This window comes from Mustela erminea, chromosome 4 (assembly GCF_009829155.1).
Source record: "Mustela erminea isolate mMusErm1 chromosome 4, mMusErm1.Pri, whole genome shotgun sequence".
In the NCBI taxonomy this organism is placed as follows: Eukaryota; Metazoa; Chordata; class Mammalia; order Carnivora; family Mustelidae; genus Mustela; species Mustela erminea.
Window position 1 is genome coordinate 57,153,654 of NC_045617.1, and position 17,265 is coordinate 57,170,918.

General features: G+C 36.6%; 1 protein-coding gene across 3 annotated transcripts in view; it reads left to right on the plus strand.

Moving 5' to 3' along the window:
* Positions 1–17,265, plus strand: part of EPM2A (EPM2A glucan phosphatase, laforin) — a 162,292-nt gene that overhangs the window by 81,960 nt on the left and 63,067 nt on the right. For all 3 annotated transcript variants that reach the window (XM_032339317.1, XM_032339316.1, XM_032339318.1), the window contains exon 2: positions 13,124–13,298. In XM_032339317.1, coding sequence (XP_032195208.1) covers positions 13,237–13,298 — 62 coding nt within the window. In that variant the 5' untranslated portion in view covers positions 13,124–13,236. The remainder of the gene's footprint in view (positions 1–13,123; positions 13,299–17,265) is intronic.

The window sequence follows — 17,265 nt, forward strand, 5'->3', positions numbered from 1 at the left end:
TGCCTTTTCAGCAATTTTCAAGAGTGTAAAGTACATTAAAATGCTTTTGGTTTTGGGGCACCTGGGTGGCTCAGTTGATTAAGCATCTGACTCTTCGGTTTTGGCTGTGCTCATGATCTCAGGGTCAAGAGATCAAGCCTGAGTTGGGCTCTGTGCTCAGAGGGGAGTCCCTTGGGTTTCTCAACCTTTCCCACTGCCCCTCCCCACATCTGCACGCACGCGCTCTCTCTCTAAAATAAATAAATATGTGTCTTAAAAAATGCTTTTAGGGGCACCTGGGTGGCTCAGTTGGTTAAGCGTCTGCCTTCATCTCAGGTCATGATCCCAGGGTCCTGTGATCAAGTCCTGCATCTGACTCTTTTCTCAGCAGGGAGCCTGCTTCTCCATCTGCTGCCACTCCCCACCCCTTGTTTTTTTTTTTTTCTCTCTCTCTCTATAAATAAATAAATAAATATGTTAAAAAATGCTTTTTGTTTTATTGTTGATTTATTTAAAAGTACTTTACAATTCACATTTAGTGCATTGAGAACTTTTGAATGAAATCAAGTAGAGCCTTGAAACCTAAAGCATATGGTTTTTCCTCTGAAATGGTTTGCTGGAGAAAGAGGACATGCTCAGACCCATCATAATCACCTTCAGTGGCCTAATTAACATTTATTTCCCCCTCACTTTCCTTGTCTAACAGAATCCTGATTTGTTGTGGTAGCACTGGAGATGGGTCATTATTGCTTTAATCCGTGTGATGCTCTATTCCCCCAGGCTAGCGCTTGGTCTAAGGATAGCTGTGTCACCTAGTTCTGGCTAATGAGCTGTTAGAAGTCCTCTAGGTGAGGTTCCCAGGAAAGTTGTCACTTTTCTCATGAAGAGGAACAGAGATTCGTTGTCCTTTTTTGTGTCTAGGAAGTGGAGTGTCCAAATATGATGCCTAGAGTCACCCTTTGAACAGGAGATGACAAGTGTGACAACAAGGTCAATGTGTGAAGGATGGCAAAGTGGACATTGGGAAAGCACTTGGTATTACATCAGTTCTGGGCTGCCTGGCTTTATACTTCTGGTTATGTGACAGATAGACCTGTATTCGTTGAACTCACTGTTGGTCAGGTTTTGTGTTGCTTGCATCAGAAAAAGTCCTGAGACAAGCAAAATCCTGCTTCAGCTTTTTCTTGTACAGATGTAGTTTATGGCTTTGGTAACCTATAAGATAATCTTTCTGACTGAGCCTCTTTTATTTTTTTCAGCCTATACTGTCTCATTAAAAGGGTTGAAAACAATATGGCTTTTCAGTTTCAGAAACAATTTAGTTTTTAAAAATGATGTCTGACCACTCTGTTCTCTATTTCAATTAACTATGCATTTCTAGTTTTTTCCCCAGTAACTAGAGTAGCGCCTGCATGATGTTTGCATCAACTCTATCATATCATAAAATATTTGTGCTGTGGAAGAAACCAAGTCAAAAAGCCATTAGAGATGGTTTTCACTTCAGAACTAGGTCAGTTCAAGGGAATGTTTTATTAAACCATTTGTTTCACATTCTAGAAAATCTTAATCGAAGAGAGATTTTATGCCAAAACATTTGCTTACTATGAAACTGCCAAAATGTGTGTCTTTCTGGTTAGGAAGGGATTAAAAGGCAAATAATCCTCAACCTTCTTCAGAGTTCCTGGGATGAATAGGATTATTTTGTGTTCTCTGCATCTAAATGTCCACACTCTTGTGATATGGCAGCTAGGGAAAGTTAATCACCTTCTGCCTCTGCATTGTTGGGCTTAAAGTACACAAAGATGGGTGACATGGGAGCTTTTGTAGTGGGTGTGAAGGTATGAAAAATGAAGTAGTGAAATCTGACTGGAAGCATTTTCTTCATATAGTGAGTCTACTATTAATAAAGATGCTTTATCTATTTTTAGAGTGTGACTTGGATTTGTGTTCAGATGATGAAACACGGTGTAATTTCTAGTCAATTTGGAGAGTGCTATGGAGAGAAAAATTGACCTGCCCATATAAAACAGCAAAAGTCTAGACACTACCATAAAAATTGTTTAAATGACAGTGGGAAAATCAACATTAAAAATTATTAGAGCAATTAAACAAAAATTTATTAAGCACATGAATAAACATCTCTGCATGTGACATAGAAAGGAAATGCAGTATCCAGCAAATACATCCAATTATGCAGAGATGAAGCATCTTAATATGCCGATCTTCTTGTTTAATCCCTTGAGTAATGGCATAGTTAGCTACAAAAAAGATTTGATCCCTTCAAATCAGGTGGTCAGACCTTTTGGCTTTGCTGTTGACTATCATCATATTGAATGAATTATTAATAATTCAGTCTGGTGCTTTGAGTCAAGCCCAGTAAGAACAATCTGAGTTTCAGATTTTCTCTAAAAATTGTATAAGGAGAGCTCTGTTATTGTATTTAATTGTATTTACTTATTTTTGAAGATTTTGTTTATTTTTTTGACAGAGAGAGTGAGCGAACACGCACGGGGCTGGGGGTGGGGGGGGGAGTGGCAGGCAGACAGAGAGGGAGAAACAGGCTCCTTGCAGAGCCTGCAAAGCCTGATGTGGGACTTGATTACAGGACTCCAGGATCATGACCTGAGCCGAAAGCAGTCCCTTAACCAACAGAGCCACCCTGGTTCCCTCTATTTAATTTTAAATGGAAGTATAATTTTCTGGTTATGCCATTGTTTGGGATCCTTTTCAAGTAAAGCTTCAATCTCTGAGATGCCTACCATTTTGAGATGTGGGTATCATCATGAATCACTAGTTAATATGAATCTTCCACATCAAAAAAAAAATCTGACTTCTTAAATAATGGCTAAAGAATTAGTAACTTGAGGGGCGCCTGGGTGGCTCAGTGGGTTAAAGCCTCTGCCTTCGGCTCAGGTCATGATCCCAGGGTCCTGGGATCGAGCCCCGCATCTGGCTCTCTGCACAGCAGGGATCCTGCTTCCTCCCCTCTCTCTCTCTCTCTCTGTCTGCCTCTCTGCCTACTTGTGATTTCTCTCTCTCTGTCAAATAAATAAAATCTTAAAAAAAAAAAAAAGAATTAGTAACTCGATTCTCTGGTTTTGCAAGTCAGTTGTTGTACAGTGCTTGCTTTAGAATTTGGTAAGTAATATGAACCCACAATGACAATTAGGTTGTCACTCTACCTACTGGAACAGACAGATTTGTTGCTGTTACCTATTTCCTGCTTTAAATCCTACTTATTCATACGTTGCTGTGCCCTCTGTTATGTATTAGCATACCCTGTTGTCAGTCACACCTTGAGAGCTGTCACCTCCGTCACAGATCCTGTCTTGGAAACTGTGGCTCACACTGATCCTGTCATCCTTGGTTTTCAGTCTTCTACATCCATGGACACATTATAAATCTATCATCGTTTTCTTTCCTAGTGAGCCAGTTGCTCCTTACGGTACATTTCAACACAGTATCAGTCACCATATGTTGAAAATGGCACCAGAAAGGAAGCCTATTTGCCATTCTTGAATATTCTGTTTATGTGTTAGTATTTTATCGTATGGTTTTACAGTTATTTTCATCATTTAAAGCAGCTGTATTTCATTCACTGATTGCTTTATGTAACCTTTGTCTAATGAAAACGGGTTCATTCATGGTGGGAATTGTGTTTTAAATTTCATTTGTCAACCTCCCTCTACCACGGCACGGGTACATGAGTTCTCAGTAATACTTGAATGTGAGCTGAATTAAACTCTAGAATATTTCATGTATATATGATTACATTATTCTGCTACAGCAAAATATTATAGACTGGTGACCTATGACAAACATTTATTTTCGCACAGTTCTAGAAGCAGGGTGTCCCAGATCAGAGAGCCATCAGCTTTGTTTTCTGGTGAGAAGTCTTTCAGGCTTGCTGATGGCTACCTTCTCACTATGTCCTCATGCAGTTTTTCATCCTGGCCTGCTTGGAGACACAGCTCTGGTGTCCCTTCCCCTTTTTGTAGACACTAATCCTATTGGATTAGGGCCTCACCCTTCTGATTTTACCTCCCTAAAGGCCTTATTTCTAGGTATAATCCACATTGGGATTCAGAGCTTCGATGTATAAATTTGGGGGAAACATAAGTTAGTTCATAACAATGAAGATATTACATATTAGTAAATCTTTTAAGAAAAAAGAACTATTGAATTTTTCTTCTTCTGTAAGTTCTTTTTTTCCTTCTCTTATATGTTTTCAGCCTAACTTAATATAAACTTCCATTTTCCCCATACTTTTCTGTAATCTTGGGAATTTCCCCTAATTTCCACTTCTAATGTTTTCTGTATGGTTGGCAGCCATTGATTTTTTTTTTTTTTTTCTCTTAAAATTCTTAGCTGGAACCGATCAAGATTATTCTAGGAGTTTTACTTAAAAGATCTTTTCTGGAGGCTTGGCCAAGAGTGGGTCCAGGGTTAAGCTTTATTAGTCATTCCTGCTGCACACAACAAACTCACCTTTGAGAAGACCAACACATCATACCTACCTACCAAACAACTCAAGGACTTTTGTTGATCATTTCATAGAATTTGAAGCATTCTCATAGAATTTGAATGGTCTTAAGTCTGGTTATTAATGAGAACAAAAAAGGCCAGACCTATTATGTACAAAAGTATGAGCCTGCTGACTTGGAATTCCATCAAGTAATTGTCTTAGGCTGAGTGGCTCATTTTTGACTAAAAGAGTTAGGTAAGTTTCTATGTCCAGATGTTCTGAAGAGATGATGTTTACGTATCCCACATTTCAACTTATTTGCCATAAAAATAACAATCACCATTTATCAATAAGTCTACTTGGAAAGACAGTCACACAATGCACACGCATATATATACAAGTGCATACACATGCACTTGCACATACATACATATACACACACCTGAGCCAGGTGTTTGGTTCATTCCCTTAATCACCTTGTCACATTTGATGTTTTCTCTCTGGTTGCTCCAAACTCTATCCTCCTTCTCAAGTAATATTTTCATATCTACCATAGAAAATCCTTGTTATCTCGAAGTCTAATTTCCTGTTTTTGTCATTGCTAAGTGGGCCACCATTTGTGTTTGTAGTTACTATTATTTTTAACCAAATCTCTCAAAGCTCTTTTCAAATTTGTTGGGTTACTTTGTACTGGATTTTTCTTAGGAGTTATTTCAGCTCTAACTGTAGCCATGACACTCTTAACTATATAAACCTATCTTAGTGCAGTACTGTTACACAGGAATGGGGCTTTGTCCACCTGTCTGAGTTAGTATAGAATTTCCTTCATATCCTCGTGTGGTCAATGATTTCCTAGTTTTCATTAGCCAAATAACATTGTTTTTTACCATTAGCAGAAAGTGTTGTCTACTTATATTTTTCAATTAAGATTTGTGCATTTCTTTAATGAAATAAGATAAAAATCTTTTAAATGAAAATGTTCTATGTAAGTCTTGCATTGGTTATTTTCCTATTAGAGTTCATTGCTTTATTTCTTAACACTTCATTCTGTTGTGTGTGTGTAGAATACACACATATGTATGTATTCATATATATATTCTCTTTATTCTACTATATATATGTAATTAGTCTCTATTGCTGTAGATTTGGGAGATTGGAACCTCTCTAAGATGCCTGTGTAAGCAACAAAGGTTTACATCCTCATGGCCGTTCTTGACTTTGCTTTCTTGCTTCTACTCTGCTTGTTCTATATCAAGTCAACATAGGCAAGGAATCTGGTTTTTAAATAAATTTTTATTAGTGGACTGTTCTCTCTCTCTATACAAGAAATTTGTGTGAGTGTAGTGGGTTATATTGGCAGTTGGCGAAGAGGAAAGAGGAAATAACAGAAGGACAGACAACGCAAATTAAATATTGAAATGCTTGCCTTTACCTGCTCTTTGTTGTTCTCCTGACCAGCTTGTTTTGATTATCTGCTTCACCTTTTGTAGTTTATTACTACCTGAATCCTCTCTTCTCTTTCCTGTTTCTCCTTCTTACCTTTCCTTCTTCTGAATCTCAACATCCTTTTCCCCCATCCTCTCCTTCCTTGATTGCATCTGAGTCCCCTAGTCTACAAAGCAGTTCAGCTATCTCCCATCCCCAGCCCCAAACCCAGCTTTTTTTCTACCACTGCATATTGCAATTTATCAAAGTGCTCAACTCAAACAGGATCCACTCTTTTAGAAAGGCAGTTGGTTCAGCAAAAAGAATTTTTCTATGTTTTATTTTATTTTATTTTTTAAAAAATTTTTTAGAAGATTTTATTTATTTATTTGACACACATATATCACAAGTAGGCAGAGAGGCAGGCAGAGAGAGAGGGAGGGAAACAGGCTCCCTGCTGAGCAGAGAGCCTGATGTGGGGCTCCATCCCAGGACCCTGGGATCATGACCCAAGCCGAAGGCAGAGGCTTTAACCCACTGAGCCACCCAGGTACCCCTTATTTTGCTTTTTGCCACTGGAACAGAATATCAAAATGCCAAAGAGTTGGTAATGATTATACCATGTTTGTACAACTTAATGCACCAGTAGCTTCTGAGGTAGTAATAGATGGGGCATGAGAAATTTGATTTGGGTGAATTACTAGCTAAAATTAGAGATTAATGTGTTAGGTTCAGATTTAATGTTCATGTGCTAGAAAAAAACCTTCAAACTAATTAAACTCCAAAGAGGATTGATTCAAATAAAATATCATGAATAATAATAAGAATTTTAATTTTAAGTGGACTGCACTATCCAATTGATTGTGCTTATGCAATATAACTTGAAAACTTCTGAGAAACAAACTGAGGGTTTTGGAGGGGAGAGGGGTTCGGGGGGTAGGGTAAGCCTGGTGGTGGGTATTAAGGAGGGCATAAATTGCATAGAGCACTGGGTGTGGTGCATAAACAATGAATTTTGGAACATTGAAATAAAATCAAATTAAAAAAAAACTTCCTGATTTTGTAAAAAATATACTTGTTTTAACCTGAACTTTCAAACTTGTAGAACTATTTGAAATAATGTGTTGGTTAAGATTTTAAATTCTGAGGCTTCTTACTTCTCTGTTTTTTTTTTTTTTTTTTTTTTTTTGAGTGTCAGGAAGCAGGCCTCTTATTCCTTGACATTTATACACTTTATTTTAACTTACCTATATTGCCTTGATGAACAAATAACATGATGGCCAAATTTGCTCTATGGAAAGAGGTGTTTATTGTTAGCTAAATCAGTCCATTTCCACTTTTCTGCCAATAACAGATTAGTTTGTTCTACCTTAGTGAGCTGTTTATTTATTTTAAATTAATGCTAATGAATAATTAACAATGGCCAGCTCCAATCTGGACAGATAATTCACTCCACCTCCTCCCCAACCTATTCCCCTGCCACAAAGTTACTGCTTTAACCTTCTTTTTTTAATTATTTAATTTAACTTTATTTTTTTTTCGGTGTTCCAAAATTCATTGTTTATGCACCACATCCAGTGCTCCATGCAATGCGTGCCCTCCATAATACCCACCACTAAGCTCACCCAACCCTCCACCCTCTCCCCTCCAAAACCTCAGTTTGTTTCTCAGAGTCCAAAGTCTCTCATGGTTCATCTCCCCCTCCAATTTGCCACAATTCACTTTTCCTTTTCTTCTCCTAATGTCCTCCAGGTTATTCCTTATGCTTCACAAGTAAGTGAAACCATAAGATAATTGACTCTCTCTGCTTGACTTATTTCACTCAGCATAATCTCCTCCAATCCCATCCATGTTGATACAAAAGTTGGGTATTTATCCTTTCTGATAGAGGCATAATACTCCATTGTACATATGGACCATATCTTCTCTATCCATTTGTCGTTGAAGGGCATCTTGGTTCTTTCCACTGTTTGGCAACTATGGCCATTGCTGCTATGAACATTGGGGTATAGATGGCTCTTCTTTTCACTACACCTGTATCTTTGGGGTAAATATCCAGTAGTGCAATTGCAGGGTCATAGGGTAGCTCTATTTTCTCTATTTTTAATTTCTTAAAGAATCTCTACACTGTTTTCCAAAGTGGCTGCACCAACTTGCATTCCTACCAACAGTGTAAGAGGGTTTCTCATTCTCCACATCTTCTCCAACACTTGTTGTTTCCTGTCTTGTTAATTTTGGCCATTCTAACTGGTGTAAAGTAGTACCTCAATGTGGTTTTGATTTGAGTCTCCCTGATCGCTAATGATGATGAACATTTTTTCATGTGTCTGTTAGCCATTGGTATGTCTTCATTGGAGAAGTGTCTGTTCATGTCTTCTGCCCATTTTTTGACATGATTATCTATTTTGTGTGTGTTGAGTTTGAGGAGTTCTTTTTTTTTTTTTTAAGATTTTATTTATTTCTTTGACAGAGATCACAAGTAGGCAGAGAGTCAGTCAGAGCGGGTGGGGAGCGGGGGAAGCAGGCTGCCTGCTGAGCAGAGAGCCTGATACGGGGCTCGATTACAGGACTCTGGGATCATGACCTGAGCCAAAGGCAGAGGCTTAACCCACTCAGCCACCCAGGTGCCCCAAGTTTGTGGAGTTCTTTATAGATCTTGGATATCAGCCCTTTGTCTCCAGTGTCGTTTGCAAATATCTTCTCCCATTCCATGTGTTGCCTCTTTGTTCTGTTGACTGTTTCCTTTGCTGTGCAGAAACTTGATCTTAATGAAGTCCCAGAAGTTCATTTTCACTTTTGTTTCCTTTGCCTTTGGAGACATATCTTGAAAGGAGTTGCTGTGGCTGGTATCAAAGAGGTTACTGCCCATTTTCTCCTCCATGATTCTGATGGATTCCTGTCTCACGTTGAGGTCTTTTATCCATTTCGAGCTTATCTTGGTGTATGGTGTAAGAGAATGGTTGGGTTTCATTCTTATACACATACCTGTCCAATTTTCCCAGCACCATTTATTAAAGAGGCTGTCTTTTTTTTCACTGTATATTTTTTCCTGCTTTTTTGAAGATTATTTGACCATAGAGTTGAAGGTCCATATCTGGGTTTCTCACAGCCTAGCCAGCTGGCCCTTTTATAAAGTAGATGAGACCTGGAAATGTTAACTGAGCTCCTAGGCATAAATGATCACTGTGGTATTAAATAATGTGTTATATATATTGTACTCTTAGGCCAGTCTTATGGAATAGAAAGTGAATTAGAAGCTTAAAAAATTTCCAGTCTATTTGGAAAAAGCAAAACATAACAAGCACCCAAGTTTTGTTTATTAAACTTATTATTTTGAGGTAATTGTGTATTCACATGGAGTTGTTAGAAGTAATATAGAAAGCTACACAGGATCTTTCCATATTACTTCTCACAACTGCCTTTTCTCACTTTTCTTTGCCAGTCTTGTTAGAGGTTTGCCAGTTTTAATGATCTTTTAAAAAACCCAGCTCTTTGTTTCTTGATTTTCTCTAATGTTTTTCTCTTTTTAATTTCATTTATTTTCATTCTTTATTCCTGCTTTTTGCTTTGGATTTATTTTGTTTTCCTTTTTCTAATTTCTTGAAGAGGAGATTAGATTGATTTGAAACTTTCCTATTTTTATTGTATGTATTAAATGCTATAAATTTCCCTCACAGCACTGCTTTAGGTGTGTCCCACATATTTTGATACATATTTTTTTGATTTTCATTCATTGCAATGTATTTTTAATAACTTTGAGACTTCGTTTTTGACCCATAGATTATTTAGTAATATGTATATTTGTTTCCAAGTGTTTGAAAATTTTCCCATTATCTGTTATTGATTTCTAATTTGATTCCTTTGAGGTTAGAGAAAACACTTTCTGTGATTTAATTTTAATGTTTTGATATTGTCTTATGGTCCAGGATATGATTTAGCTTGGTATATGTTCTGTACACACTTGAAAATGTGCATTCGGCTATTGTTGGGTAATGTGTTCTGTAATTGTCAACTAGATTCCATTGGTTGATGTTGATGTTGAGTTATTTTATTCTTTGCTGATTTTTTGTCTAGTTGTTCTATCAGTTTTTGAGAAAGAGGTGTTTAAATTTCCACCTATGATTCTAGACTTGTCTTTTCTCCATTTAGCTTTCTTAGTTTTTAGTTTCATATATTTGCAGCTGAGTTTTTTTTTTATGTACACATTTAGAATTCTTACAGCTTCTTGATAGATTAATACTTTAAACATCATATAATTTCCCTTTCTCTTTCTAGTAATCTTTGCTCTGAAGGTTCTACTTTATATGAAATTAACATAACCACCTGTTCTTTCTTTTGATTAATATTTGCATGGTGTATCTTTTTCTACACTTTTACTTTGTACCTGCCTATAATTTGAAGTAAGTTTCTTCCAGACATCATACACTTGGTTCATTTTTTTAAATATCTTTTTCAGATAATTATAACATCTCTGTCATCTTGATGTTGGCATCTTGTAAGCATTTTTAATTTTTACTCAGTTTGAGATCTTTGTGATTTTTGATATAAGGATTTGAAACCTGAACATGTTGAGCATTATATAATGTGTCCCTAGATCTTATTCAAATCTTCTGATTTAACTGGATTCCCCTAGCACTGCTCCAGTAGGAGGGTGGGGATACCTCATTACCCAGGTTCCCCACCCATTGACAACTGAAGGGATTGACTTTATTACTACTGAGTGGGGTGAGAGTTCCAGTTCTCCATTTGGCCTCCACTGACACTTCCCTTGCTGAAAGAAATGGAAGTGTTTTGTTACTTCTCCTAAAACATGTATGTGTAAAAATGAGTAATTCAAAAAACTAATTCTAGGAATGACGAATTCTTAGGAAGTTGATGTTGTGTAAATAATTTTTCTTGAACGTTGTCATTTATGTCTATTTGAACTCCTCAGTAATGTATTTATTTAAGTTGTAACACTTAAATTGTTGTAAGTCTTGGGGCACCTGGGTGGCTCAGTCTGTTAAGTGTCCAGTTTTTGGTTTTGTCTCAGGTTATGATCTCAGGGTTGTGAGATCAACCCCCTCCCCCGCCCCACCCCATCAGGCTCAGTGCTCAGCATGGAGTCTGCTTAGGTTTCTCTCTCTCTCCCCCTCATTCTCTACTCCTCTTCTTGCTTGCCCTCCCTATCTCTTGCATGCTGTGTCTTCTTTGTAAGGTCATCCTTCTTTATCCAGGTATCAAATGTTGGGATGCTTTCAGACTTGGTTCTAGAAACCTTTTTTTTCTATATCACTATTGTTTTTCATTGTGACTCATCTATATAGCCTTGCCTCAATTGCCGTTTATACTTAGATGACTCATAAATTCGTTTTTCTACTTCAGATCTCTGGTCTGATGTCAAACTGATAATGCCGACTCTGTACTTAATATCTCTTTTTTTTTGTATCTAAATGGCACTTCAAGTCCAAAAACTAGACTGATGATCTTCCCGTCAGATTTTACATCTTAGTGAATGATACCACCATATATTGAGTTATATTTGCCAGAAGCCTAGAGTCATTGTTTCTTCCCTTTATCCTTCACCTTCCATATCCAGTTAATCACCATGTCCTGTGGGTTTTCCTTCCTGAATCTGCCCACTCTTTTCCACTTCTACCTCCAGGCTTTCATCAGTCATCTCCTGTTTGGGCTAGAGCAGTAGTTTCTTAAATGGACTTTTTGCTTTAATCTCATTGCATTTGAATTATATTTTTACTCTGTAACCAGAGAGATACTTTTAAAATAAAACTTGGTGATGTTACCTGCCTACTTAAAATATTTCATTTTTTTGTTGTTCCTATGGAAAATACCAAAATCCTTAACATGACAGCACAGTGTAGTGTAGATCATGTTTTTGACATTTAATAAGTATTTGTGGAAAAATGAATAGATGAACTTATATAGTTTAGAGTGTGTGCTATTAAAAGAGTATTATTCACACATGCATCTCTATGTATCTCTTTTATTCTTGTTATATTTCTATTTGATATGTTTCTAGAAGTGGGGTTACTAGTACAGTTTGGTTTTCATCATCATTGATATTTAATATATCAAGGGTAAAGGACCACTTGGTGTAGTGCCTTGTAGCCATCAAGAGAAAAAGAGAAGTCTGATCTAGGAGGATCAGTGATGATTTATTAAGGGAACCATCTTGTACCTCCTACTTGGTGCAAGGGAGTTATATCCTAAAGAATGGTCCAATGACTTAAAGATTTTTTTGTTTTTGAGATTTTATGCCAAATAACTTTAGGTAAAATATTCTATAAGATAGATCAAGGAACAAATGAGTCTGATTTTTATGTTTGTAACAAATGTGACTTATTCCTATTTTTATTTTGCTTATACTTTTTTTGTTTTGAAGACAGTATATGAAAATTAGGTAGTTTAAGGAAAGGAATGATTTGAAATGAGGTGGTCACATAAGAAGGGCAAATAGAAATAATGTATGAATTATAATTTCATAGAAGTAAAGGATCTGTTTACTAGTGTAGTGGATACTGGGCAGAATGTGATGTGGGCAAATAGTGTTTTCAGAGACATGTTCTTCCATCTCTGTCTCTTTTGATTCACTCCATGGAGGGAGGATGGTGTGTGCTGGTGGTTGTGAAGCAGGCAGAAAACAACATGAAGGTATCAGGTGCCCGAAAGATGGGGATCTAGGGGTATCAGTTTGCTACTAGCTTGGCACTTACTAGTTTTGTGACCTTGGGCAACATAACTAATCTTTGTGACAATTTCGCATCTGAAAATAGTACTAACCACTGATTTACATGCAGACCAGTTTGGATGTGATCATTTGTTTTATTATTTATTAATGTATTTATTTTAAAAATTCATTTGTTATTTGAGCTGATACTAAAACACTTTATTACTGATTCTTTTTTATTACTGATTTTAGTTATGAATTTGCATACCAAAAAGAAAAAAAAGGCTGAAAAATGACTCACAACGGGTAGTTAGGGCACTGAGAGGTACCATTAAATTCTGAGAGTTAGTATGCTCTTGGTAATACGCATGTATTCAAAGGGAGCACAGAACTCTATGAAATTCATATGTAATTACAAATTTCTTCTGTTTTTCCCCTCTAGTCTATTTTTGTTTATACTGAAATGTGTGGATTGAGAAGCTTTGTATTTATTTTCTTCTTATTATTAATTTTGCATCAGCTACTCTGTGGGTGTTTAAGCAAAACATTGATTTAATTGCTCTGTTTGTCATTTCTTCTTGTTCCAGGCAATGGACCTCACCATGACCGTTGCTGTACCTATAATGAAAACAACTTGGTGGATGGTGTTTATTGTCTCCCAATAGGACACTGGATTGAGGCCACTGGGCACACCAATGAGATGAAGCACACCACAGACTTCTATTTTAATATTGCAGGCCACCAAGCCATGCATTATTCAAGGTAAAAATAGTGCCATGTTTATAAGCATAGAAATAGGACACGAGGTAGTATTAGGACAATGGAAGTGTTAACTGTGTTGAAAACAGCAGTATCTCCCTTTGGAGGGGCATATAGGCCTGCAGTACTTTAAGGAGATGAATTATAGTGAATCACTGTGTGAGCTTTTCTGGTTCTAAATGTGAAGAATCCTTTGTATAAAATTCTTTTACTAATTATACTCTCTGGCATCTAGATATTTTGACCAGATTGTATTTAGCCAGTCTTTGTACTTTCATAGTGGCTCCTAGGTCAACATTTATCTCTTATGCTACTGAACAACACTGAAGCAAAAACTGGTGTCTCTTTATAAATTTTTATGGAGGTAAATGTGTGAAAATGTAGACATAAAACTAGCTTAGATGTGATCATTTGCTCTGTTATTTAGTAATATATTTATTTTTATTTGTTTATATAATTGCTATGCCAGCAATATGTGCCATAATAAAAATTCAAACACTGACGAGGATGCTAACTGAAAAGCAAGGTTCAATACACTCACCTTCATTACCACTCATCGGAAGTAATTATTTCCAGTGATTTTATGGTTAGTTTTTCTGGAGTTTAATTTCAAGTCTTAAATAATATCCATACACTTTATTTGTTAATGTATCAATTTAAAAATCGCTATTGTTTCCCATCTGTGGCATGAGATATTAATTTCACTTAGACTTGTCTTCTTTCCCTACTCCCACTTCCTGCCAGTTCATTAAAAAAATTCTTTTTTTATTTAACTTCATAAAAATTCTATTTCTTGACCTATTCATTTTTGACTGTGTTTCTTGATTTCCTACTGAGTAAGTCAGATATTTATTGTCCTTATATTTTCCTCCACATCTACTTCCACCTGTTACTGCCTGTTTTGCATTACTTTCACATTTTCAAGGTTTATAGAATTTACAATTAATTTAGTAAATTACGTTTTTTATAGTTTGATAATTTGAGAATGGAAACCAATACTCTCAACATTTGAAATAGCATGTGGGTATCATTTACTGTAGAATGTGCAGTGTTTATGCCATAGACAAAGAGAGGCATTCTCATGTTCTTAAAAACTGCATTGCTTTGAATGAGAGATGTTATTAGTACAAACAGGGCAGTGAATGGTAGGAGAGAGGATGCAACTCCTTTGTAGTGTTAGGGAATTCATGTTCTTCTTGGACATACCATTCTTGTAAATCCGTGCTAGATGTTGACCTTGCTGATGGATTTGAGGTAGAATATGAGGAAGAGGAGTTCAGCATGAGCCGTGATTTTGTAGCCTGAGCAACTGGATTAATGGTGTTCTCTTTTTTGAGACAGGAAGACAAGGAGATGAGCAGTTTGGAGTATGGATTGAGATGATATTCTATTGTAGATGTAATATATTTGAAATGTAGGTTAGATTGCAGAAAGGAAATCAATTTGATGTCTGGAGTTTTGTGGAGAGATTGTGAATGGACAGATAAAATTGGAGCTATCAATATATGGACGACATTCAAAGTAATGAGTCCATTATTTATTTATTTTTAAGGTGTGTGTGGTTTTGTTTTGTTTTGTTTTTTAAGAGAGAGTGCCCAAGTGGAGGTAGGGGCAGAGGGAAAGAGAAAGAATCCTCCAGTAGACTCTCTGCTGAGTGTGGAACCTGACAGCGGGCTCGATATGATCCTGAGCAGAAATTGAGTCAGATGCTTTCCGACTGAGCCAACCAAGCACTCTCCAAAATGATGAGTTTAGATGAGATCATTTAGTGAATGAGTGAAATATAGCAGAGACAAAGGAAAGAAGTGAAAATAATAAGGCCTCATGTCCATACAATTTAGAGATCAAAGAGAAGAGGATCCAGAGAAAAGAATTGAAAAGGAGCACCCATTGAGATGTCCTGACCTTTAGTGAGGTCGTGTTCTGAGTTATTTTTCATTTTTGGTGAACCACATTTTGAAGGGTCCTGTTTTAGGCTCTAAGAATTTTCTTCTACTATTTGATTATTTCTGCTCCTTTGTTCTTTTTTTAAAAGATAGATTTTTTCATTTATTTATTTATTTGACAGCGATCACAAGTAGGCAGAGAGGCAGGCAGAGAGGTGGGCAGAGAGGAGAGTGTGGGGAGAAGCAGGCTCCCCGCCGAGCAGAGAGCCTGATGTGGGGCTTGATCCCAGGACCCTGAGATCATAAAGGCAGACGCTTTAATCCACTGAGCCACCCAGGTTTTCTTTGTTCTGTTGTTAAAGATCCTCCTTAGATGGATGCTGGACCTTCTGGATTTATATCTTATTCTTGACTTAAAAAAAATATTTTCATCTCTAGGTTTTATTGCTTTACATTTTGGGAGACTTCTTTTTTTTCTTCCAACTCAACTAATTTTTTCCCTTAATTTTCCCTTTAATTTTTCCTTTCATTTTGATAATTGTATCCTTATTTTTTCTGGATTCTTATTTTGTTATTCCCTTTTTGCATATTAGCCTATTCTGCTTTGTAAATGGATATCTTCTTAAGTCCTTCTTACAATATTAATGAGAATGATTTTGAAGTCCTCTTCTCTTACCGAAATTATTTGTTCCCTCCAGAATCAGTTGTCCTCTACTCATTTTGGCCTTTTTCTTTTTTGTTGTTGGTTTTAAATGTAACTGGAAATTCTCAGTTGTTCACATTTATTATTGGAAGGAGGAGGTTGATTATTAAATTTGGTGAGCATGAGTTTCCTCTGCCATTACTAGCTTCTGTACCTCTAATAGCATTGGCACAATGGTGTGCATTTGGGCAGATCATGTCTCCCTGGGGAGAAAAGAAACAGTCAGCCTGGGGACTACTGCTACCCCACCCTGAACTGGAAGATGAGGAGGACCTGTGTAGGGCACATTTCTCACTCTGAGAGCCTTTGTTCCCTATGTAGTTTCCAATATTTATTTATTTATTTATTTTAAAAAAGATTTTCTTTATTCAGTTGACAGAGGGAGAGTGAGCACAAGCAGGGTGAGCAGCAGGCAGAGGGAGAGGGAGAGGGAGGAGCAGAGAGCTCCTGAGCAGGGAGCTCAGAAGTGGGACTCAATCCCAGGACCTGGGATCATGACGTGAACCAAAGGCAAAGGCTTAACAACTGAGCCATCCAGGAACCCCTAGGTTTCAATTTTTAAAGAAGGAATTTCTTCAGCTTCATATATAGTATCTTAGCTGTATGTGGGGTGAATATGAAACATGTACTCATAGTTCTTTCACAGTCATGCAAAGATAGCTATATTTAAAAATTATCCTTAAAACAACTCAGTTTCACATCTAAGTCTTTATTCTACTGGATTTGCAGATAATTCAATCTGTTACTATCCTTCTAAGGTGTATATGTATATATTTTGTGTGTGTGTGTATCTGTATATGTGTACATGTATATATTATTTATATGTCTTTGTGTTTGTATATATATGTGTGTATATATATCATACCTGTTTATTGAGAGTTATTATCATAAATGGATGTTGAATTTAGTCATGTCTTTTCGTTTTCCTTATATACATATAATATGAATATATACATATATACACACACACAAATATACATATTTATACCTGAGAAGGATAATAATAGGTTGAAATGATATATAATGTGTATAAAAAGATACAATATCTAAGTAATACTTATAATATATAATAAACATATGGTTATACATGAGGTATAATATATATATATAACATAAAAATGCATACCTAGGGGCGCCTGGGTGGCTCAGTGGGTTAGGCCGCTGCCTTGGGCTCGGGTCATGATCTCGGGGTCCTGGGATTGAGTCCTGCATCGGGCTCTCTGCTCAGCGGGGAGCCTGCTTCCCTCTTTCTCTCTCTGCCTGCCTCTCCGTCTACTTGTGATTTCTCTCTGTCAAATAAATAAATAAAATCTTTAAAAAAAATGCATACCTATATACTTGGGATATATTTAAAATGGCATAAAATCTCAGGTTTATCAGT